This window comes from Macrosteles quadrilineatus, unplaced genomic scaffold (assembly GCF_028750875.1).
Source record: "Macrosteles quadrilineatus isolate MER2022 unplaced genomic scaffold, UCM_ALF_1.0 Scaffold_82__1_contigs__length_505678, whole genome shotgun sequence".
Classification (NCBI taxonomy): Eukaryota; Metazoa; Arthropoda; class Insecta; order Hemiptera; family Cicadellidae; genus Macrosteles; species Macrosteles quadrilineatus.
The window spans coordinates 135,637-160,550 of record NW_026542675.1 but is presented as its reverse complement, the minus strand read 5'-3'; the positions used below and the strand labels follow the sequence as shown (position 1 = coordinate 160,550).

Sequence of the window (24,914 nt, the reverse complement as noted above, 5' to 3'; positions counted from 1 at the left end):
AGTAAATCTGACATATTGAAGGATCTATTTTTAGCAAAACCCCAAACGACAGTGGTCACTTTTTAAGCAGCCACATACTTCTTGCACGTACATAATCTGAATGTTGGTGCGCGGTGAGTGTAGCGTAAAGTGTTCTTTGTTAATAACCCTTTGGGATGTCTTTATCATCTGTTTCTGTACAGCTGGTCCATGGTCTAACAGACAACACATTATAGCTAGGCTAACACTATTACATACACACTCCACTGGATGTAAGAATGTCAGTTTATTTTATCAGAACCTAAAAATAAGCTATCAGTTGTATAGGGTCTCTAATTGCATAGTTTACTACCAGTTGCCCTTTCGGTTTAATGTAATAATTTATAAAAAATCCGTATACGAAAAACTCTCAATTAAAATTAAAGTTATAATAGTTCTCTTTAAAAATGTCTTCTCTGTAGAGTGTCCATAGTCAAAACTAGCTTCAACATTAAAAATCATAGGTCGTGTATTACGAATTTTTCCGTGAGCAAAATCCGACAAATGAAATGATTCTTCAGGGTACTTGTATTAGTCGATGAATCAATTTAACCTTCACAGTCGACAATCGACCAGCATTGTGAACTTAGAGTCAGCACCCTCGCCAAGGAAGGATCGATAAATTGAAAGCATGAGCGATTATACTGTAGCCGAACAAATACAACCCTTTATAACACCGCTTGCAAACGCGAACACGTCAATGGGAAGTCGCCGGTGCTATATTTAGTAGCTTTAGCTACTGTGTGGATTGAACATTTTAGGCCCATTAAACCTGAGGACATAATGAATGAAAATTGTTCATGCTGTTTCGATTATTTTGTGAATCCAAAGTCATTATATAACTTAGACGAGGTTTAATTTTTTGTAGTTTTCAATTTTATGTTTTTTTTCGTTTTTTTTTCTTTGTTTTTATTCTAAATGAATGCTTGGGGAGTTTAAAAACCACATGAAGATATTGCTTGATGAACTGCAGCATCCTTAGGGACATCAATCTCTAATAGTTCACCCCCTAAGATTTCCGGCTCCAGGCCAAAAGATACGTCACAAAACTCAAAACTGAAACCAGGTAGTATTAGAGCTGTCCCCACGATTGGAAAACCGGAGGTGACGTCTTGAGAGGGTGGTATATTCTAGAGACCAGTCCCCTCTATGATTCCTCCCATGTGTCTGTCACTTGCCATGGTTCAAGAGTGATTCCAATTTCTTCATTCATAACTGTGCAGTTAAATAAATCTGCCGCATGTTCCCCGTTGGGTATCAAAGGGATGTAGGTGCTTTAAGTGGCTATAAACAATTATCGTTCCGGTATTCTTCCTCCTTGCTGAAGTGTTTATTGAAACAAAGCCATAATATAAGGAACTGTACACGTAAATCTACTCCAAAATAACATTTATACTTAGTAGGTACTTGGTTTTTCTGCTATACGACAAACACTACTAAAGTTGTTTGTGTTGTAGAACATGCACTCCGCTTCCGTCAGCGTTATCGGCGATCAGCACAACTTTGTCAGTGTCCTGTCTAGGAAGAAAAGGTATGTGTAGTTTTTTATTGTTTTGTTTTATTTATAGTTGCCTGTCATCAAGATGGTCATCGCTTCACATTTATGATGGCACTGTATTCAAAAGTTATTAATAAATAGGAACTTTTTTTACCAGTGTTTTAGCAAATAACCATAGGCTATATGGAATAACACGTAAATGACAAAAGCTATATTTGTTATCATAACCTAAACAAATTACGTACTAGACTAGTATAGATTAAAGGAGTGGTATTAGAGAAATAGTTGGTTTTTGTTAATGGTAGGTGTTGTTATATGCAGTTACGCGTTTGCCCATACATGGAAGATTGCTATAAAGTTTCCAACGAATTGATTTGAATTTTAATTCCCTTGTTTAAATTTGAGTACCAACAGTGTCAAAGGCAGTCTATTCCTTCGAAATTAATTTTGAGTTTTGTTTTAGTAAATGTTTGTGTATATGTATTTCATTTATAAAAACACAAATTTAATCTAGAAATTCTGTGTTTTTATTCTGTGAGCAACTCACCACACTCTTACACATTGCTAAGAAGTAAATGAAAAGGTAAATAAATGTAAATATTGGAGGTCACAAAAATCCTGTGGTTTCGTGATTTGCAAAGTCAAACCAGATATCGTGATATCTATTCCGTCACTTTGTTAAATGAAAGAGATATCAACAAATATGTTAAAATAGGTAGCGTGTACACGGGCTTTCTGATTTACCTGTTTATTATTGTCTACCAATTTACAAACCAGAATTTTTTCATCCTGTATTTTTCCTGTATAATCATGTTTGTTTTAACTGTAGGCCTATTATGCAATTGGAAAATAAAGCTATCTGCCAACTTACCTTTTTACATAAAATGTCAAATAACCCACTAACTTACTGTATTAATTGAGTGAAGCTCACTTTCCCTCACTTTGTAACTTATTTGTAAGAGCATCAGAATGTAATGGCTTGACCAATTGATATGAAATTTGGCCAACAGCTAAAGAATACTGAGCACAATGTTTTGGTAAAAAATATTTGCAAATTTCCTTCTGGATTTTATTTTACGGGTCACGCAATTTCGCTTGTTATTTTAATGTAAGTTGAAAGAAAAATTATATTGGGTTTATGACATATGGGTTTATCTTGTTTCATTTAAATAAGAAAACATATGTTAATTGTTTGTAACTGTTTTGTTTACATTTCAATGTTTACTTTCATCCTAGGTTAAAGTTGGAATGTAACAGTTTATCAATGGAAGTAAAAGTTTTGCTATATTTGTTTTGAGCAAGCCTCAAAGGCCACGTCGTAATATTGGTCGTCGCACCAATAATGCAAATATTGTAAGAGAGTGGCGTCGTGAACAAGAAGAACCAGATGAAGCAGTGGCAGAAGAAGCTGATAGGCAGTTAGCTAATCAATTCCAACATGAATTAGATGCACTACAATTTTACACTTGCACTAACTGTCATCGCCAACAACTAACAGCTTCAAACCAATCACCGATTTGTTCGCGTTGTCGTTCAAATGCAACTAAATTCACGGCGTTAAATAATATGGATGTGTCAAGTGTCCCGAACGAATTAACTGACCTGACGATTGTAGAACAAATGTTGATTGCACGAGTACATCCTGCTATGCCCATTTACAAAGTACAAGCAAATGGTCAGGATGGCCAGTTTCACTACAAAGGTACAGTATGTACTATCAGATAAATTTGTCATTCTTTAGAACTTAAATAATATCGGGCAAACAAACGGTGAATCTGTTGAAAGGGAACATATTGTAGGGTGTTCTGCTTTAGCCATTGACAATCTTTAAATAATGCTTCACTCATTTATGCGTCTAAAGTGTAACGGCAGACCACCCTAGTTATTTACATAATGCATCCAACCTTCTGTTAACCTAGAGTTTTCATGTGAACCATAAATTATTGATCTGCCAACTTTTTTAAAGATGTTTGTGACTTCTTAATCTTGCATTTGCCACTCACGTAGACCTGTGTGAGGAAGGTATCCAGCAAAACAAGGGATGTGAAGGGATTGATCTAAATAGTCCAAAATGTGTACATTTTCCCAGTTTTACCTTGTAAATATTGATAGCTTACGGTAGTACAAATTTATTATTTGTACAAATCTTGTATACACAATGGCATTTACTACAAACAACTAGCTATTTCTGCATTAATTTTCCTTTTTATTACCAAGAGTAATTTTTAAGAACAACTAAATCAGTAAAATTGGCTTTTTCAAAGTACCATTGCCTGATGTATAAAATACTAGAAGTAATTTAGTTTACATTGAAGATTTGAAAAGTTTAAAAGTAAAGGACGTTTAATCTTTAAATTGATTAACATTTTTGAGTGGCCTTTCACAATTCTGTTGTCTGTGCAAGCATATTGATATACCTTGTACAAACAATTTCAAGCCAATTATTGATTTTCTGTCAGTTTCTTCTTGAAAAGAACTTCACCTTTAAGTTCGTTTGGTTTAATGGCAAACATTTATACTCTTCTAGGATGTATTTTTTGTGAACTTGTGTTCATATATTTTTTTATTCTTAAGGTGTTAATTAACAGAGTTAACCAAAGAGTATCTAATCGGTGTCAGCTGATTTAGACCCATTTTGATTAGGGTGTAAAGATCACGACAAAATGATGAAGGAAAAGTGTGAAATATTCGGATGACGTCATATTATTGAGACAAAACCTAACCATGTACCAAACCATGACCAAAACCTAAACTATTGTAAACACCATTACATTTGTTATTTTAGCTAGGTTTTTATATTGTAGTCTAATCCTATTAAACTTTTATCATAATGTGTTATCACCAGTGCCATAAATGGCTTGTCTATAGCCTCGCTGATTTTCAACATAGACTCGTACCTATATCCCCTACGTTTTAGGATTTGGAAATCAGCTGTTTTATTGTTAGTCTAAATAAAACTTTCAACTTTGTGTAGGACTATTATGTATGTCAATATTCAATGGAGTCGGGAGTGGTTGCCGTTTTTTTTTTTTTTTTTTTTCAAATCGATTGTAACTCATTGTTGCATTATTATTGACTAGCTGTACCCGCGGGCTTTGCCCCGTTTAACTTCTTAATTTTCAAGATGAGCTCGTTCACATGGCTCAATCACGTCCTGGTTAAAGTTCGTTCGCTACGCTCACTCACCTTTTGGTTACAAATTAGCTGTTGTCATAAATAAAAAAAAAAAATAATAGTGCTGCACCATTTGTGGCCTCCTCTGCGAAGTGAAATGCGCCGCAATGCATGCAAGTGCTAAGAGGACCTATATTGTGAGAAACAACACTCAACTCGTTTTCCAGCGTTCTTCTGAAGGCAGGTTGTAAACCAGCTTGTGGATTTTCAAATTTAGGCCGTACACGATGTTCTCTTTCAGAATTTCTTGTGTCAGTTGAATTCCTGGATACTCTTCCACGTCTTGCAGGTCTTCCCCTACCCTGTCTAGTTACTTCGCTCATTATAAAAAACGGAAAACCAAAAATTAAACGAATACATTTCATTTTTAAATATTATTTAACAACATTGACTTTCGGAATAAACATTACAAATAAACTAGGTGTACAATGCAGTTGTCTGCTTGCAATATTGAGCGTAGCTAGCATATTAATCCAATATTGTTCTAAAGTCAATGCTACATCTGTTCCTCGTAGATGAGGTTAAATACTTGCAGTATCCAATGTCAATGTTATATGTGGTTCACTTAAATGGAATGTCTATTTGCAGTATTCTAAGTCAATTATAAGTCTGGTTCACGAAAATGAATTGTCTACTTGCAGGAACAAAGCAATGGGTCATTTGATTCATATAAATGGAGTGCTTATTTGCAGTATCTAAAGTCAATGATACGTCGGGTTCACGGAATCGAATTGTTTACTCAAATCAAACCAAATCATTGTTCAACTTTCAACTCTTTTTTTGCTTTCAGTATCCAAACTCAATGGTACATTTATTGGTTCACGTAAATGAATTGTCTACTTGCAGGATCCAAAGTCAATGGTACGCCTGATTCACGTCAATGGGAAGTCAGTATCCAAACTCATTCGTATGTGTAGGCCTAGTACAGATTTGGTTCACATAACTGGAATGACTATTTGGATTATTTAAAATCAATGGTACATCAGCCTTATTCCGGCGACCATAATTATTGGTTTTTCATTTTGTAGTAAATTATACTCAATGGCATTAATTAATCCGATTGTTCTTCCCTTTTTCTCTGTACGGTATTTGTAATGCTATTTAGAAGATTCGTCGACTAACATATGTTGCAACTCTTGTTTACCTTTTTATTGTTATCTCGCAAATAATGTCATGGCAACCAATTAACCCATAAGGCCCATGTTAAATTTCCAAAAGTTTGAATCCACGAACAGAAAAGTCCTTTTGGTCCAATTTGTACCATTTCAGATTTATACCTTCCCATGGTCGGTTACTATGATTGTGCTAAATTTGGTGCAGATCGCTTCAGTCGTTCAGGAGGAGTATTTGTAAAATGCAGACGTTTTTCAGTACCCATGCTTTTCTTGTGGTGGATATTTTACGTTATATCTCGTTTTCTGGTAATTTTATGGGAGTTCTGCTATTTTTCCCGAGTCCCTGGGGTCAAGACCTTTAATTTAAGACCTCTTTACCTTTCTGCGACTTACCAGGCGTCCACAATTTTCTGGTGAAAATTTTGTCTTACAGAATTATATATAAGGATAGATAACTTACTAGTTAATTGTTTTACTGTACTGAATTTGTTCAACTTTGAGAAATACATTAAAAATATATAAGGATGTGTACCGGTACTAAAATAACCCAATACTCGAGTTTTTCCTGAGTTATTTCAGCCTTCAGCCCACATGTTCAATATTTTAATCCTGTAGGTTAGTCAGTTTATTGTCAAACATAGGATGTATATTATTCTTGAAACTATTAACAAATATTTTAAGCTATAAGCAAATGTAAAACTTTAATTATTTGATGGAAGAAAATGATTTCGGTAGTATGAAGAAAAATTTAATGAATTTCAACTTTCAAAAGTTGCTGTTCAATTCTCACTCATTTTAGACCTTAGCATCACATCAATCTCCTGTATAACTATAGATCAAGAATCCTGTATAACTATAGATCTTGGAATCCTGTATAACTATAGATCATAGAATCCCGTATAACTATAGATCATAAAAAATAAAACTTTTCCTATTGTAATGAAAAGCAGTTTAAGAGCCGAGCCTTTATAAATGCATTGCAAGATTTTGTAATACGTGTTCGCTGGATTTGCAGCACAATTATTAGAATCATACTAACTAGGATGAACTGCCTTAATCTATTATGCCTAGGTCTAGTTTATTTTAAGTATAAATTTTAAGTTTATGTTAAAATGTATTTAGTTTGATCAATGTATTTACTATTCTCCCATGTTTTCTTTTGCTTCTTCAATGTATTATTTATTTGCCAAAAAGTTCAAAAATAAATCTTCTATTGTTGTAAGAGAACATTATATTACGGCTTATCTAGTAGTTTCAAAATGAAATTTCTCTCTAAAATGAGTTTAAATACAGTACCACTGATCACTATATAAAAGCTTGCACTGTCGATATACCTGCAAAAAAAATTAGGTCCCTCAGGCAAAATGAATACTTTCTTTGTTGGATTCTTAGTGTAACAAATAAAATTATATAAAAATAATTCATATTATTGTTAATTTAAAGTTTCTTCTGTTGCAGACATATACTACGAGCCCTCTCAAATTCTAGTGTTTTAGAGAAGCGTCTTCTGTCCGCTACACTAGCTCTGCTAGCTGTAGCTCTCACACTGCTGATTGCTCTTATCGTCTTTGCCTCGTGTAAGTTACTGTCCCAATACTTGGCTTCAAACATCTTAACTTTGATACTTTCATGTACTGTTTCTTAAAGTAACCCGAAAATATAATATCAGTAATGAAATAGTTATTTATGTGACTAATGTGCGAAGTGGCACTTTGCTGCACATAAGAGAAATGTTCATGTGGAAAATTTCTCGAGTGCAGCAAAGACATTTTGCGCTCATGTTGCAAATTATATTTTTCCTACAGTTACTAGACCTATAAACCATAGAAATAATCTGTCATTCAAACACTAAAAAACACGTTTTAGGTTAGGTTAAATCAAGTTTAAAGAAATGGAAAATACTGCAACAGCTGATCGTAGTTATAGTATCTTCCAGTGTTGCCAATTTATTTTCAAGACACGTATTGCGTGCCTAATAAAAGCACACTTTTTTGGGGTTTGGTTTGGTTTTATGTTGTTTGGTTGAAATACTGTAGTTCAGCAAAAAAAGAAATTGCGGCAAAAGTAAGTAAATGCAGCAATTAGATAACTTACATTGCATGCTAATATCAGTACAAGAAACCCCATTTCATGTTTTTCAACTAAGCTCGTTTTTTTACATTCAACCCCAGCACTTGGTCATTGAGCATAAATGGTCATGACTCCCTACACTCATTCTTCGCTAATATTCAAGTTAAAATACGCACCTATAGGTTGCGTTCCCATCTCAGGTAATAGTAAAGAGTACTACTGGGAGGAAAAGCTTTCATTGTATGAATCTGGTTTGTGAAAATATATTTCCCAAATCATTTAAATAGGTAATATAGTTAATCATTTTAAAATAATCTATTTCCCCCCTTGTAGATTGTAATGTTAACTATATTCATCGTAATTTTTCTTCCAGATAAAAAATACCGGGATAGAGGAAGAGTTTGTGAGACAAAAGAGTGCATAAGAAGTGGTGAGTTCTTAATTGGAACAATACAAATTAATCAAGTTTTCACTAAGTCTCATTACTTATTCTCAAATAAGTTTCTATTTTCTGATATCCAAAAATGTGCAGTTACCCCTGTACAATATCAATAGCTTGATTTATCTGTGACTGCTACACTGTTATTCACTACAATTAGTTTATTTGTCTATTTTTAGCAGAAGAAAAAATCTGGTACTAGCTTGGTTTTGAATATGGAACAAATTCAAAACCTTGTAGACTAAAGTGTTAAGAATGTTTTATTGCCGCTAATACACACAACTCGTATATCTAAATGCAAAGTCAAATGAATCCACAAGTATACAATTAATTACAAATATACTACAGTACTAATCAAACACAAATAATATGCTACAGAAATGTACAACAAAAAAACAACCCATAACATTGAATTAAAATCGAAAGTTAATTATCACAGCATAATTTCAACATTCCTCTACGGAATAAATAAATTGTTAATAAGCCACTCACAGAAATAATTTTAAAGTGGCTCATAGAATCAAGTCGGAAAGGGGTCTAGCGGTCTAATGAAAACTCTTACTTGGTGCTGAAGGATTCTTTTCCACACACTGACATTTAGTCTTGTGAACTGTTTTTCATTTTTCAATTTGCTTCATTCCGGATTCTATTTTTGGAAATGAACTCTTTATATTTCATGCTTCACATCATAAGTAGCCACAGCTCAAAATCCCACCAACTCAAAGAGTTAACCCTGACATGAACTTGTATCTGTCATAGCCGCCATGCTTCTGCAGTCGATGGACCCGATGACTGATCCTTGTGAGGACTTCTACCAGTTCGCCTGTGGTCGCTGGGCGGAACAGAGAATCCTGGCAGAGGGGTCTTCCACCTCTTGGTTTTCCGAGAGGACTAAACACATCCAACGGAAGATACTAGGCAAGTCTCATTGTTCACTCATGTGTTTATCAATTTTATTGTAGATGCACTGAGCCACAAAAAACATTTTCAAGGTTGGAGTAAAAGGACTGACAAAAAAAATTTGAAGTTCCTTCCTCAGCTGAGTTTGTTTTAATCTTACAGACACACTTTCATTCAGGGCAATGTTCTTTACTTATCACGCAGTAACATAAAACGTTTTTTAAGCTTTTTAAATCTTTTTAAGAATTGAGTTAAATAGTCGAGGATATCCTCTCAGCTTATTAAATGTGCATCATGGATATTAGAACATTAACAAATGGTGTCACTAGCCCAAAATTAAAACATGTGCATATTAATATATGGAACTGTCAAAAAAAGGCCAAACCAGATGTTACAGTTATTAGTATTTATATCTTCGAGCCAGTGACGACATTTTTGAAAATTTTTAATTTAAACCATTGAATTTTTTATGTCCCATCAACCATCAAAGTATCAAAAAATAAGAGAGGAAATTAATTTAATGTTGACTTAGTCAAACTCTGAGCGATATGTTTCAAATATGTTCGATTTGAATAAAAATTGGCTACGGATGAAGCATATCAATGGGGTGTATACTCAAGCGTCCTAATGTAAATGGTTGTCACGGCTGATTTTGTATGTTCGTTCAAATCCTGCAGAGATTTATAGCTAAAAATATTTATGTCCGATATACAGGATAATTTAATCTGCAAACATGGTCCAAGATGTGTATTATATACAGATACACACTATCATTCCCACATATTATTTTGATTTGCAAAGCTTCCACCTGTAGCATGCAGTAACATATGTTTAATAACTCGCCTTTGTTCACAGAGGTGTTACAAACTAACAGCACCAGTGTTGATCCCTTGCCTGTCAGACAAGCTCGCAACTTTTATCGATCCTGTACAGATACTGGTAAGTTTTTTATTAACTTAACTAAACTTTAACCTTTTATTAACTTTTAAGTTTTTTTAGAGAATTGCCAACATTTTTATCCGTTAAGTGAATAAAACAACTAGTTGTTGTAAAAGATCAACGGATTTCTAAGGATTTGTTGAAAAGTTGTAGTTTTACATGGGCCTACAATAAGTCAACTGGAAAGACTGCAGGATTTGGATCGTTTACTCACTAAAAACATTCCAATGGTATTAAACACACAAAATAAAACAAAAGGCTCAGTTCCCCATTAAACCCTCTATACTCTCTATCTTTGCTCCAGACACATTAGACCAGCTAGGTCTGCAACCTATGATGGAGGTTCTGGACAAACTGATGTTACCGAGGACTCTGCCCAACACTACGACAGCATCCAGCTGGTCTTTGGGTCCCACTCTAGCAGCCATCCAGAGACTGCTCAATGCTGACATTATGGTACAACTCAGCACCTTCCTAGACCCAGCTACCAACCGATCTATACTACTGGTAATTGTAGAACTATCAATTATAACTATCACAACTGTTTAGCTACAGCACTATTTTGATAGGTTTAATGAACTATTGGAGAAAGTGTATTTCAGGATTAAGTGAAGATTAGTGAAGGATGGGAGTTCAGTGGATGAGATGATTGTTTTGTCACTAAACTTTGATCAGATGGCTATTTAGCTAGGATAATGTATTAGAAGTCTAATAATACAGGAGAGATCTATACTTTTAAACAATCAAATAGCTATGCAGACTTTACTCCAAATTACCATTATTACCGATCAGTATGTTGAAGACCCTCTATCCCCGAAGCTATTCCAGCTGTATCATTAATTAAGTATACCTAAGTGTAGTTTTGGTATGAGGTATTTTGTAGCTTTCAATTGGATGAGCCACTCACAAATTCTACTTTCTTCCTTAGTTTTTATTGCTGCAATAGTTGATACAACATAAAAGGAACCAATACAGTTATCCATTCAGTTTGGTTAAAAAGTTCTAAGAGTATTTCACATATATTATTTGGTGGTACAATTCAGATGTGTTCGTTTTAATTATGAAACTGTCAAAAACTTTAACATGGAAATGGAACTCTAGTTCTATCAAGGTTCATCACATTTGTCGTCTGCTACAGCTGTCGCCCAGCTACAGCCTGTCCTCCCTGCCAGAGGTTATGACACCTGAGGTGCCACACTCACACCTGACTGGCAATCAGCTGTTCAAGACCCGCCTCTCCTACATCGCTGAGGTTCTGGCCGAGATTCACCCGGAGATAAATTCCACACATCTCGTCACCATTGCTCTTCGTATCCTCTTCACTGACGCCCACATTAAAACGGTTCGTCGCTCAGGTGAACTCTTGTGTTGTATTTTGTTTATTGTTTGTGTTCTTGACTGTTGTTGGAGATTTTAAACTGATATATGTTTGAGTTTTGTATCAAATGGTATTTACCTTCCTTTAAGATATTATGAAAGGACGTCTGATTTTCTAATCAGGAGGGGTCTTTTAAAGATTCCCCAACTGTTTTTTTACATAGAATAGTACAAGTCAAGTATATCCTGAGTTTATGCAGAACAAGAAATTATTCACTTATTTTCTGTTACCATGTTCTGTATACCTGTTACTTATGGACAAATGTTCAGAAACCTACGCTAGGCTAGCACACATACATATCCTAAGTGTATACATTTTTAAAATATAAATGTGTGTTCATAGTGTGCAGTTTGATAATGAAAAACTTGTCAAATTAGTTGATTTGATTCAGGATATCAAGAAGGCAGAGACTGAAGAACCTCCAATGATCACCACCTACCAGAATCTTCAGGAACTGATGGACAATGCTAGAAACTCTACAATTAGTTCTCTTAAGGTGATTATATTTAGATACCATTTTATTCTTGCAAAAGTATAAAATAATCTTTAAACTGTAAATGTGGAGACTATTGATAATGTCTGGCATTATGGTAGATTAAACATACTGCCATTGATTTGCCATCATTTTTTTTAATAATATAACAATCTATTAAGAAACCTTTCCTCTGGAATTTTAAACAAAGAGTATAACCTGCCCGGTAAAATTTTATCATACTTAGGTAAAACATTTATTCTACCCCAGAATAATCCAAATTAAATACACATAATATTTCCAATTAACCCGATTAGACTTCACTATAGCGAGACTTGCATTGTTCAAAGTCAATGGTTTTATTATATACTAAACGATAAACATGTTTTTTTGTAAACGTATACTTTAAATTATTAAATTTTATCAGCAGTGTACCCAAAAATACCCCCGCCACAGCAAACCTGCAGACTAAGCAAATTTCCATTTGCCTTAATTGGTTTTTAATTACGGTAAATATATTTAAATAACATCAGGTTAAACGAGTACCCAGGTTTGCTGCTACAGAGAGGCTAATAAAGTGTGTTTTTTAGTAAAGTATTAATAGCTTAGTATAAATAAGTTGGCCAACTTAGATCAAAATATATCCATAAAAAAGCAAACTACAACATTTTACAATTCATCTGCATAAGAATGCTAGGCAAAGAGTTTCAGACCTTACTCAGAGCAATGGCAGAACGCCAAACAGAAAAATGGAAGAAACCTTACAATTTAGTGATGATCTAGACAAGGTTAAAAACCATCTGTGCGACATTAAGGGCCAGCAGCATGTGTCTAAGGAGGACAAGAAAGAAGTGGAGGACCCTTAGAGAGTTTGAAGATGGGGCTGGAGTACCAGCTGTTTATTAATTTAAATAGAAAATGTTTATTGTTTTTCCATGTTCAAATTGTACTATTACTTATTATATAAAAAATGTCTTAAGAAAAAGGTGATTCCTCCGAACATCTGATCAATATGTTCATATACAAAATAAATGTTACGTATTTTGGAAATTAAACAACAAAAAACAACAATAAAAATTGGGAATTTTAAATTTATAATTTTTTTTATTTCTCCGTAACCAATAACCGCACAAAATACTTCAATAATATATTAAATTATTATTGTCTTTTAAGCCCTTTAAAATCGTCTAGAGAGAAATTGGGAAATGTTGTGTTTTGATGGTAAAAAATTAGAAATCCTAATTTTTACCGCATAAAACCCCGTTCCCATCTTCCGATCATGCTGGTTCACAAACTCATTCAAGTTTATCCCGCCTTACACCTTCAAACCAAATTTCACAAAAATTACTCAAGTAATCGCCTTCACAGACACTAAATGGTAATATTAAAATTTATTTTTTAACAGTTGGATTGGGCAGAGTACCTCAAGGTGCTGACAAAGGGCATGAATGTAACCACAGACATCAAATCTGCTGTGGCAGTTCAAAGTCCATCGTACTTTGAAGCCCTGTCTAGCAGATTGTCTAGCTCTAGGCCAGAGACTATACGTGAGTAAATTTATGTATATGGTACATACTATATTATGTATATCTATACATATTTAATACGCAAGCAGGTTTTTTGTGACAATTACTCCTCCGAAACTACTGAACCGATTGTCATGTTTTTGGTGTCATTGGAAAGAGCGTAACGTGAAGTTGTGCAGGAAACTTTCTTTTTAGGGAAATAATTAGAGAGTGAGGCTCTGGGGCCCTTTAAAGTTTCGTATTTCTCCATAAGATTAACATGGGGAACACAAATTGTTATGAAACTACAGCTGTTGTCAGAAATTAAAAGTGAGAAGAAGAACATACATATGTGTAAATTGTAAACAGTCAATAAGTTTGCTAATTTAACAGTTTGCTACAAACCTTTACTGACTTGGTTGAAATTAAATATTTACTATTTTAATTTGGGTTGGCGTAAATACTGCAATGGGAAAAAGCGAGAGAGCCTGGATAAATTGATATAATAAAAAAAAAACTGAATTAACACTGTGCTGCATTTCTTAGTAATCATTGAAAGAGCCGATTTGCAAACTATGGAAACGTAGAACACCATCAAGGAGAAGAAAGAGAAATAATGTTTTTTTTTAAGTTAATAATAGTTATTATGGACAACCTAATGCGGCTATGAGTAAGGCTATTTTTGTAGAAAACTTTGAATAATGATAAGATGTTTACAATAAATGTTGATTATATCGATCTGTTATATACATCTTGAGTATTTCCATAATCGAATCTTTTAAAGTCATCATAAATTATGACTGTTTTTTGGTTTATAATAATGCCTGTAATACTTAGCAATTGCTCGAATTCGAGCAACAGGGACACTAGTTTATACATAATATGTATGGTATAGATGATAAGTAACAAAAACAAAATAAACATTGTTATTCTGTGGTTTAAGTCTGTGGTTGAAATATGTATTTGGAATGGTAGTTGCACCTCACTTGCTTTTCCAAATGAACTTTTAAGGAGGTCAAGAAGTAATGCTTCAAGTGAATGAAGTTGAAGGAACAACATCACATGTTGCATGATGATGAAGTTTCTTGGTCTGTTCCAGAGAGATTTGTTTGGTGGAAAGTTGTTGAATCTTTGTCACCTCACACAACTACCGCCATGAGAAGGATCAGGGACAACTTCATGGAAGTCTTGTTTGGTCCTTCTATCAGATATACAAGGTAAATATTTTGTTTACCACCATGGTTTTACCATTAGGTTTACTAATATTGTTAAATCTCTATTAGTTTTGCAATCTGTCATTGAGACACAGTGCTATCCCCAGGCCGAATTTCTCTTCTCGTTTTCTCCGCTTAAAATTGAATTGATGAACAACCACGGACGACCTCGTTCTGAAAATTGTTTCGATCCTCCTTGAACAACTTATGCACGTCTAAGTCAATACACTTTTCTCCTTAAACATAGGTACATCAACTCGCAATGAATTTCTATAGAGGTTGACCCCCTCCCACATATCTGAAAGAATGCAATCCATAATTGGAACGAGCACTGATTTACTGCCCATCGTTATAAGCTTGAAAAGACTAAGCATTGTGAATAAGTATGGTATTGTAACTATAGCTATGCACTAGTGGTGGGGGCTGCAATCTTGCCAGATTTAAACCAGAGTGTTATGTTTTGATGGGAGTGATGAGCTGGAAACAATTATTTATAGCCAACCTTCATATTATTTAAGTCACAATTTCACATTTTCAAAGCCCAAATTTATAAATAATCTACGAGCCTAGTCCAGAAAGAAAGTACCTTTTTGTTCTACCGCTGGCACAGCGCTAACAACGATATTACGCCTATGCCCACTAGTCTCCTTGGTTCATTGTTGAACAGCTGACGCAATTACGGCAAAATTTTGTTGAGTTTACATTAGTGTACACTCAAAATGTTTGAAACAATTTCTGATCCCGCGGACTGTGAAGTGCGTTCTTTTATACGATTTTTGAACCCAAGGAACGTGAAGTCTGCTGAAATTCATTGCCGACTTACAGAAGTTTATGGAGAAAAATTTATCAGTGATTGAATGGTAAGAAAATGGATTTGACAATTCAATGATGGGTGAACCAATGTTCATGACAAGGCTCGCAGCGGGCGGCCATCTGGTGCGAGTCCCCATTCTGCTGGTGCCACTCAAAACCTTTTGCACGGATTTGGTTGGGAGCAGTTTGACCATCCGCCATACAACCCTGATCTAGCATATTCTGATCTCCACTTGTTTTTGCACTTGAAGCGGGATTTCAGACGGCGCCGCGCCCCTTTGACAGCGATGACGACGCTCAAGACAGTGTTCGGCAATGGCTCTCTTCAATGGCGGCATCTTTCTATGAAGAGGGTATAGAAAAGTTGGTTCCTCGCTACGACAAATGTCTAAAAAATGGTGAAACCAAGTAGAAAAATAGTTTAAGATATAGGTATCCTGCGCGCTCTTTCTTGTATGAATAATTTTTTTTTTTTTATTAAATGATCTGCATGTTTTTTTTCCAAAACGGTACTTACTTTCTGGACAAGCCTCGTATACATATGGACATTGGAATTTTCAAAACTTTATTATGTGTTTGTGTCCCTTTTATTAGAGGTGATTAGGCTATAAAAATTCAAATATATCAGAACCTATTAAATTATCTCTAAATTGTTAGAAAACCTATACACTTGGATTGTTTAGTTTATACATAAGCATACTGTATTGCATACAGTATGCTTATATGTATACTACATTTTCTTTTACAGAGTTAAGAGATGTGGAAAAATCACAAAGTCTTTCTTCAACTATGCGATTAGTCATGTTATTGCCTCTCAAAACCGTTTGGAAGAATCTACAAAGAAGGTAAATTATTTAATTAATTTTCCCTTGACACTTATTATTGGTACATGATTCCTGTTTTATAAACTTAAATAGTAACAAGACGACGGCTTAGAATGATGTTCCCTTACAAAAAGCTTTTTAAAAAATCCACTAGCAAAAACACACAAATAAAAAATCTATAGTAAATTACTGTTATAACCTGGGTAATGGAAACTTTCAATTTACCTGGACATTATTTAATTAATCACCCAAAAATATTTTGTTTAAACTCCAATTCAATTTTAAAAACAAATACACTCATTTTTAACTGACTTCCCCACTACCAACTTAAGGAGGAGGTTCTCAATTCGTTTGTGGGAATTTTTTTTCTATTGATGGTCACCAATTTCTCTGTCATTCTTTTACCGATCAACGTGTTTCCACCACCAAAATAACCGGGAGAGTTTCTCTTTGGTACCATATAAAACATTACCGTATGTTTAAGTGTAATTTTTTTTTGTCGGTAAAAAATGCTGAAAACCTGAAATATTCAACATTTATTTTGTTTATATATGTGCAGAGATGGCAATAAATACCTAATAGCCTAATAATATGCCTACATCTGTTAGTTGAAACCATTTAAATGAAGCTACAGACAGTTCTTCATGAAACAGTTGCTTCGTATTGATTAATAAACTATTTCTAGCCATGGAGCCTAGATAAATTTTAAGAAAGGTATTTTAACGTTTGGCCTGACTTGTGTATAATTCCGTTTTGAGTATTGAATTTTCTGACTTATAAAAATGTCAAAAATCATCATAAAGCCGACTTAAAATATGTGAGCTTGACTATTACTGTAAAAAAGTTTACTTTATTAAAATTATTTCATTCTTAGAGCGTTTGAAGTTGGATGTTTTTTTTTTTTACAAAAACAAATTATTTACCGAACCTATGTATTTTGCGGTTCAAATTGTCTTGTAATTAAACTAGTCTGGAGCAAAGATATTATTATGTATAAGATTCTACCAATTTCCTTGTTATTCATTGCAGAATAAATGTCTCAATTAATTAATTAATGTTTACTGTACAATTTAAATTTTTTTATAGTTAAACCGACATGATTGTTTTGTTAAAAACCAAGGTCCAAGATATGTTGAGGGACATAACTACAGCGTTCAGTGGTATGGTGAGAGCTCTAGACTGGATGGATCACCGAACTAAAGCCGCAACTCTGGGCAAAGCCGCGGCCATCAGAAAGTACGTTGGCTACCCTGATTGGTTAATGAACGTGACGGAACTGGAAAACCTTTACTCAAACGTAAGTTTCTATTCATTTACCTTTCCTTTCTTCTGTTATATGTTTAAAAAGTCAATTCCTGTTTTTTTACCTCTGCTAGTAACAATGTTTCTTACAGTACTCCCTGAATAAACTAGACTGAATAATAGGTTGTTTTAAACACTGATCAAATCCACCACAGCTCCAAATTGAGTTTTGGTAAAATAATTGAATCTCAAGCGACACTGACGCAACCTAGTAGGCGAGGACAAAGGTCAGGTGGACCACAAGATTGTTCTAACTAGTTTTGCCTTGGATGTCACTCGTCACAGTCAGTGAACTTACATGTGTGTGTCGTTGTTGTTTTTTTTTTTTTTTTTTTTTTTTTTTTTTTAATACCATTTAGTACATGTTTAATTATTCATGCTTGGGTCATGTGAGCTTATAAAACCCTCCCTTTCCTTAGGAGGATACAACTGTTATTCCAAAAGTCATACCTCCTACTAAATGTAAAAAACAGTACTATGAGACTGGCAACTGTGCTGCATCTTGTTTAGATTCTGGCTAACACTTCTAGGGGTTTTGTGATTCCACTGCTGCAGGGCTGCAGCGAAGCAGTGGTGACTATTACTCACTCGTATCCTTTTATTTTATTCTACTCGGGAGATTTTTGCTTCAAAAAGCAAACATACAGTACACACAGGTCCTATTTTCTCTGTGCAACCTTCTAGATCAGAGTAAAAGATAGTCCAGGTTTCATTTTAGATGTTTTTCCGACAGTTGAACATCACCAAGAGCAAGTTTCTCTGGAACATGTTGTCCATCAAGGCTAGTGAGGTGACGGAAGTTCTCAATACGCTGGGAACAACTCCTCCCAACTCCACTGAGTTTAGGTATGGTAAGTATAGTCTGTGTCTAGCTGTAGTTTACCTCATGCCACTTAGGGTGCCAAGCTCTCCATTCCAGTTACCTAACTGTAAAATGTGTGTTCTGATGTGTTGTGTTGTATTATACGCCACTTTGTAGGGGCAGCATGCATGTTCCTTAACACGAATCACCTTGAAAAACCTTCGTCAAGTTGGAGATAATATTTTGTTATAGACAGTGACAGATTTAAACTCCTAAATCCCTGAAGCTAACTGCACGTGTGGCAAAATATGCGTTAACGTAGGATAACAGTAGAATGAAGAACTTCTTACAAGGTTTTTTTTATAAATATAGGTATACTGTAGACTTCCTCTTATCTGGACTCCTAAGACTCGTCTGGATAACGGTTTTTCCGTCACCTAATCAGGGTAATCACTTGAAAAATAATCCAAATATTTTATTTACATTTGGGAAGGCATTGTATTTAGACACGTGATCACTGGTGTCAAATCTTTCTCACAAGAAAATTTATTTCAGTACTGTTCCTGCCAATCCTGTCCAGTTAACCCATGTGCTAATCAAAATTATCCAGTTAAATTTATGTCACTTCTGGCAAGTGTAGTCCAGTTAGTTAAACCGATATTCATGTGCTATAGAGTCTACAGTTTGTATGTTGTATTTCCAGATGGGACAGTGATCCTTTAGAAGTGAATGCTTATTACAGCAGAACAATTAATGCAATAGGTAAGTGCTTATGTATCAACATTTTAAAAATACTAGTTGCTCTGCCCGTGCTTCTCTACGGGATGAGAATGCAGAAAAGGAGTAATGCTCAATCGTACTTATCGATTATTTAAATGCAGCTTTCTTAATGTATTAACATAATTTTATATAGTGTATTGCATTTAGTGCAAAAGTCCAATTCACTGACCACATGGCACCAAGAAACAAATCTTCATATTAACAAATTTAATTAAATAGCAGAATGAAGGATTACAGCTGGGTTATTAAATTTTCTTCATAAGAAATACATTGGACAGGAATTGGTGATGGGGTGTCTACACAAAAAATACTTAATTTTGAAACATTGTTTGTAAAAATCCATCCATTATTAACGGAGGAGTAGTGTTTCGTAGAAATCGCCTTCACGTACTATATATAAGGAAGGATTTCAAAACTAGAACAGGTCTAGGCCTACACGTACTAACCTCTAGTTACACATTTGGAGACCAAAAGTAAGAGTGAGGCTTAAATCAATATAATTGAGAATATTTTTATTTGCATTATGTCAACAATGCAAAATTGTCTTGGTTTCACAGGGAAAAAGTATCTAATACTTTTGTTGGTACATGTAACAAATATGTTTTATCATTCAACGGATTCCCTAAGAATGAAAAGCTGTTACTAAACAGTACATACTGAATATGTATGGTTTACAGGTTCAACAGTAAAAATTCCAGTGTTAAAAGATAATCTCCAGATAGTCAGTTGTATGTTTAAACAGAAGATATAACATTGTATTTCTTTGCACATGCAGCGATTCCTGCCGGTATTTTACAAATTCCATTTTACTTCTTGGGCATAGAGTAAGTAAGCTATGTAAAGTCACAAATTAGGTTAAACATACACGCTTATAGATTTATGGTTCTCATTTCTCTGAATAGGAAATGAGGATACATTTTTATATCTTGCAAATCTTGTTCAACTCTCAGTGATCTTTGTTATGAGTTATTTCTTGACTTGAAAACTGTGCCATCTGTTTTAGCAAATTTCCCATTTAGGGAATAAGCTATTACCGTAGGTCTCATGGTAAACTTAGACCCGGGACCGATTTACTTTTTCGTTTTGAGGTCTTCAGAGGCTAAAAACACCATCCGTTCAAATTTATATATGTGTCCGTTAGTACGATAACTCAAGCAAAAATGATCAGATTTTGATGAAATTTGGTACTGTTTCCAGTCATTCCTACGTAGTGGGTTATGACGTATTGTTTGAAAGATTACTAACACGTGAATCGTTCAGTTTATAAAATGAAACGTGTGCACCCAAGTGGCGCAAGTAAAATAAAAATGGATAGGAAATATTTCAAAATAAAAACAAATTAAATTCAAACTGTTTGAACTTATGGTTAGCAGGTTAGCTGGTTTCAGTTCCGATTCTTCTAACAACGAGAAGTCGCAAACAGGCAGGCGGAAATCTTTAGAAGTTTTTTGTAAGCCTTACAACGTTTAAATTAAAATACTTTTGATTATTTCTGTTTGTCTTTGTTGCTGAAGTACAACTATGGAGTAAAGTGTGTGATAAACAGTAAATGTGGTCCATTCATAGATGTAGTCAAAATTCAAAAGTGGTACGTGATATGCTTTTTTACCATGTATGGCAAAAACTCCAAGAACTAGGTTTTGGTCTTATTTTTAAATTGAAGACTTAAAACAATTTTAAGAATAGGCCTTTAAATTTTATGACAGCTGTATAGGTGAATAGAAATACGAGCAAATTGTATATCAAATTTAAATTGATTGATACCTTGGAATTAAATTTATAAATACAAAGATTTTAATTTATGGAAATTTAGCAATTATTAATTTAATCAAAATTATCAAAAACTTTTAATCATTTAAAACCACATTAGGCCCCTTTTATGAACCTGCGGCATGCAGCAAACATATATGCTAACTAATTGTTGCCGTGAGAGCACCCCATGGTCCTTGTTTTATTTCTGGCTGGGGGCCTCAAATCAACATCTAGCCGAGGGCCTCCAATGGAGCCAGACCGGGCCTGAATAAAATCATATATGTCTTTTTATTTGTTGAACGCAATAATGAACATGAAGCGCCCACCAAAGCTTCAGATTTTACAGAAGGAGGGTATTTAAGTCTATTCTCATCCAAAGTCAATGGCAATAGCTGATAGTTTGTACATTAAGATAAACTAATTATATTAATCCATCTTATATGGTTTGTATTACGGTACAGAAATGGTTTTATTGAATAAATCCTTTAGTGATGAGGTAAAAGTTATTTCAGCACAATTCAGCAGAGAACATAATGTCACATTTTTGCCAAAATAAAAATTTTTAAGATGTTATGTTTTGAAAAAAAAAAAGATTCCAAAAAAAGAATATATTGTACTAATCTTTGAATTAATATTCAATTATATTCGCTACTTAATAGGAATTGTGAGTATGAGTATAACGGCAATGGTAACTAAAATTTCTTTTAGATTAAAGAGTTATCATTTTTGAAAAAGAACTAAATAATAATTGATAGTAGCATTCCGTTATGAGGATTAAATGTTATGTAAAATTTAAGGGAAGGGTATATACACAAATAATAGTCATAGTGGTCATTACGAAAGGGTGGTCTTCTATAAATGTTTGCCAAACAATTATCATCATTGCACTATTGCAGGTCCCTGAACTATGGAGCGATTGGAAGCATTCTTGGACATGAGCTAACCCATGGTTTTGATATTGAAGGTATAACTTTCAATTTGCTATATTCACCTAAAAATCCTTTAAGACAAAATGAGACATTTATATAGGAATTTTTGAGAGGATAGCAGGCTTACCTGAATGGGAAAGAGTCAAAACTGGCACAGGAAACACAAAAATTTACAACTATATACACAAAACATTAGAATATTTCACTGTCTCTGGCAGCATTTTTAACTATAAGGAAGGGAAGTATTTGTTCACAGGTGTATATGTTAAAAATGACTAGAAAGAGCTTTAAAAACACCAATTTTCTGGAACCCCCTCTCATTCCACACCCCATAAACCATCTGGTAGCCCCCCTCTGACAAGGTCCTAGAATCACAACTTCATATTAGCAAAAACATAGGGTTTAATTGAGGGAGAAGATGTGTGTTGGTTTACCTAGTTTTAACATAATTTTAAGTCAGTTTGACAATGGTTTTATTTTATTATTGGTAGGTACTTTGGTATTATGCAAATGCCACCCTGATACATAGATGAAAGTATGACTCATCTGGTATGGTTCGGTTCATAACAAAACTAGGGAAGTCCTACAAACATATTTATGATAACACAACCTAACATAACCACCGCAGCGCTGTAAAATATGTGGCCTCCGTATAATACCAATGTACCTGATTAGTGATTATCTAATGAAAATCAGAGCTCATAACATCAAACTGTCCTTAAAAATGTCCCTTAACTATGTAATGAATCTTTTGATGTTTAGGGAAAGACTATGACGAGACTGGGCAGAAAGCGTCCTGGTGGGACAGTAAAGTCTCGGACATCTACAGTCAGAAGGCGGAGTGTTTTGTGGACCAGTACAGCAAGTTTTCCTTCCACAACTCTGATCAGCTCAAGGTCAAACGCTACTCTATATGGAATACATTGTTCTATGATAAACCTCATGAATTGTGAGTGGAGTGATGATACGACAATATCAATCACTTATATTTATGGATGCATTATGATCAACACACAAATGATTGATGAAGATCATCCATCAGAAATATAAGTTTATGGTTTATAGTGATAATCAGGCACATATTAGCAATGTTATTTTAGAGTGATGGGATGCACTGAATGGCTGCCAGATAGTAAAATACTACTCAATAATCTGAGCGTAAATATATTCTAAATCCATAATTTACAGAAAAATGAAAAAACACTAGCTGCATAGCCTCCTCTACACAAGGCTGATGCGTTGTTGTGTGGTAATGGCAATTGGCAACTTCGCTGTCGCAACATCATGCCTATTGCCATGGTGATAATAGCAATAACAAAAGTGTAAACATCAACATTGCCTATACGCTTCAATATAAAATTAGTGCAACAGCTGTTCGGTGTTATAAACACTTTTGTCTCGCTGTGGTCTTGTAGTAGAGGAGGATATGATAGCTGTGCAATACACAAATTAAAATAAAATTGTATATTTTGCAAGTGGGCCCTACTACATACCTATTATAAATAGCCTGATCTTCCTTTGATAAAATATCTTTAAAATAGACCTTATAAATTTCTCAATCAGCAACTAGCAGTTGTATTATCTTGTATACGTTTCCAAATGTTGAGTAAAAAATTATAGATGACTATCATAAACCCTCTCTGAAATACTTAGACCTACTTTTGTATTTAAATCGAACACAAAGTAGCCTAACTATTTTACCATAGGTGAATGGAACACTTACCCTGGCTGAAAACATCGCTGACAACGGGGGAATCCGCGAGGCTATCCAAGGATACAGACTGTACACGGCTCGTAATGGACAAGAGCCTTACTTACCTGGACTTCAGCACTACTCTCATGAGCAGCTGCTCTTCCTGGCTTTTGCTAATGTAATTTCAGATAAAAATTGCTTCTGGCATGTATAAATATACAAATAACACCTATTATGTAGATAAACTGAGTAAAATAGAAAAATTATATTTTGAGTGAAGCATGTACAAGGTGGTTAACTTCAACATGAATGTTTTTTTTAAACAAAAATTTATTTGCAATCCGCTAGTTTACAAATTGAGCAATGAGTAATGCTATATACATTTGGCCTCAGTTCTACTATAGCCTACACACTAACTTATACATTTGAAAAAAGGTGTTGGGTTTGAAGCTATGTTCCCCAAAGCTGGTGGGTCCAAACTAGTTTCAGTAAAACTTTGTAAAAATTGATTTCAAAAATGTTTAAATACACAAATTAGTTTCAAAAATATATGGTATACATAATTTTCTAGCTTAAAGATTGCATAATCCTATTTTATATTTTTTTCAACCTTTGAGATGAATTCGTTCAGTGCCTATTGATGTGTAGGCTATATAGGCTACTTTTAAAACTTGTAAATAGTTTTAAAACATTTCCATTGTAAACACCGTGTAAAATTTTTACAAGAATTAAAAATTCTGTGGCCTTGAAGAAAAGCCTGTCCTGTGACTTTTCATGATATCTCGTAACTTCAACACATTAAAATTTCATTAATAATCTCAGTTTACCATAATCAGCCTCGTAACCATAATGTTGGTTGTCTCAGGTGTGGTGTGAGGAGACGACGCCGCAGTTTGAGGCGATGAGTCTTACGGATTCTCATAGCCCCAACAAGTTCCGAGTGCTCGGCAGTCTCTCTAACTCCCCCGAGTTCTCCAGTGTTTGGGGCTGTAAGACTGGCGCTCGCATGAACCCGAGCCATAAATGTATACTGTGGTGAACAAAAAATAGATTTATTTTCAATTAAACCATTTTTTACACCACGGCGTTGTTCCTACCCAACATCAACATACCTTGAGAATATTGGCCTGGTGTGATGAGTCTAAATACTATATATTAAATATAATTTAGGGAACCCGTGCGGCTCAATGAGCCTCAGTATAAAACATAACGTTGAGGAAAACTTTGTGGAAAACTTATGAGTAACTTTCTTAGAGTTATTATAAAACTACTTGTCAAAAATTGATTTGTAATATCT

The 24,914-nt window shown here is 34.4% G+C and overlaps 1 protein-coding gene across 1 annotated transcript; it reads left to right on the top strand.

Moving 5' to 3' along the window:
- The first annotated feature begins 1,478 nt into the window (after positions 1-1,478).
- On the top strand, positions 1,479-24,656 carry LOC128982027 (endothelin-converting enzyme 1-like). The gene is made up of 19 exons (XM_054401065.1): positions 1,479-1,549; positions 7,264-7,382; positions 8,249-8,305; positions 9,074-9,232; positions 10,070-10,153; positions 10,458-10,660; positions 11,292-11,495; positions 11,923-12,027; positions 13,409-13,550; positions 14,608-14,725; positions 16,284-16,380; positions 17,480-17,656; positions 18,395-18,507; positions 19,167-19,225; positions 20,019-20,067; positions 21,892-21,959; positions 22,687-22,820; positions 23,631-23,795; positions 24,483-24,656. The coding sequence occupies exons 1-19, from the start codon at positions 1,479-1,481 to the stop codon at positions 24,654-24,656; spliced, it is 2,298 nt and encodes a 765-aa protein (XP_054257040.1).
- The last annotated feature ends 258 nt before the right edge of the window (positions 24,657-24,914 follow it).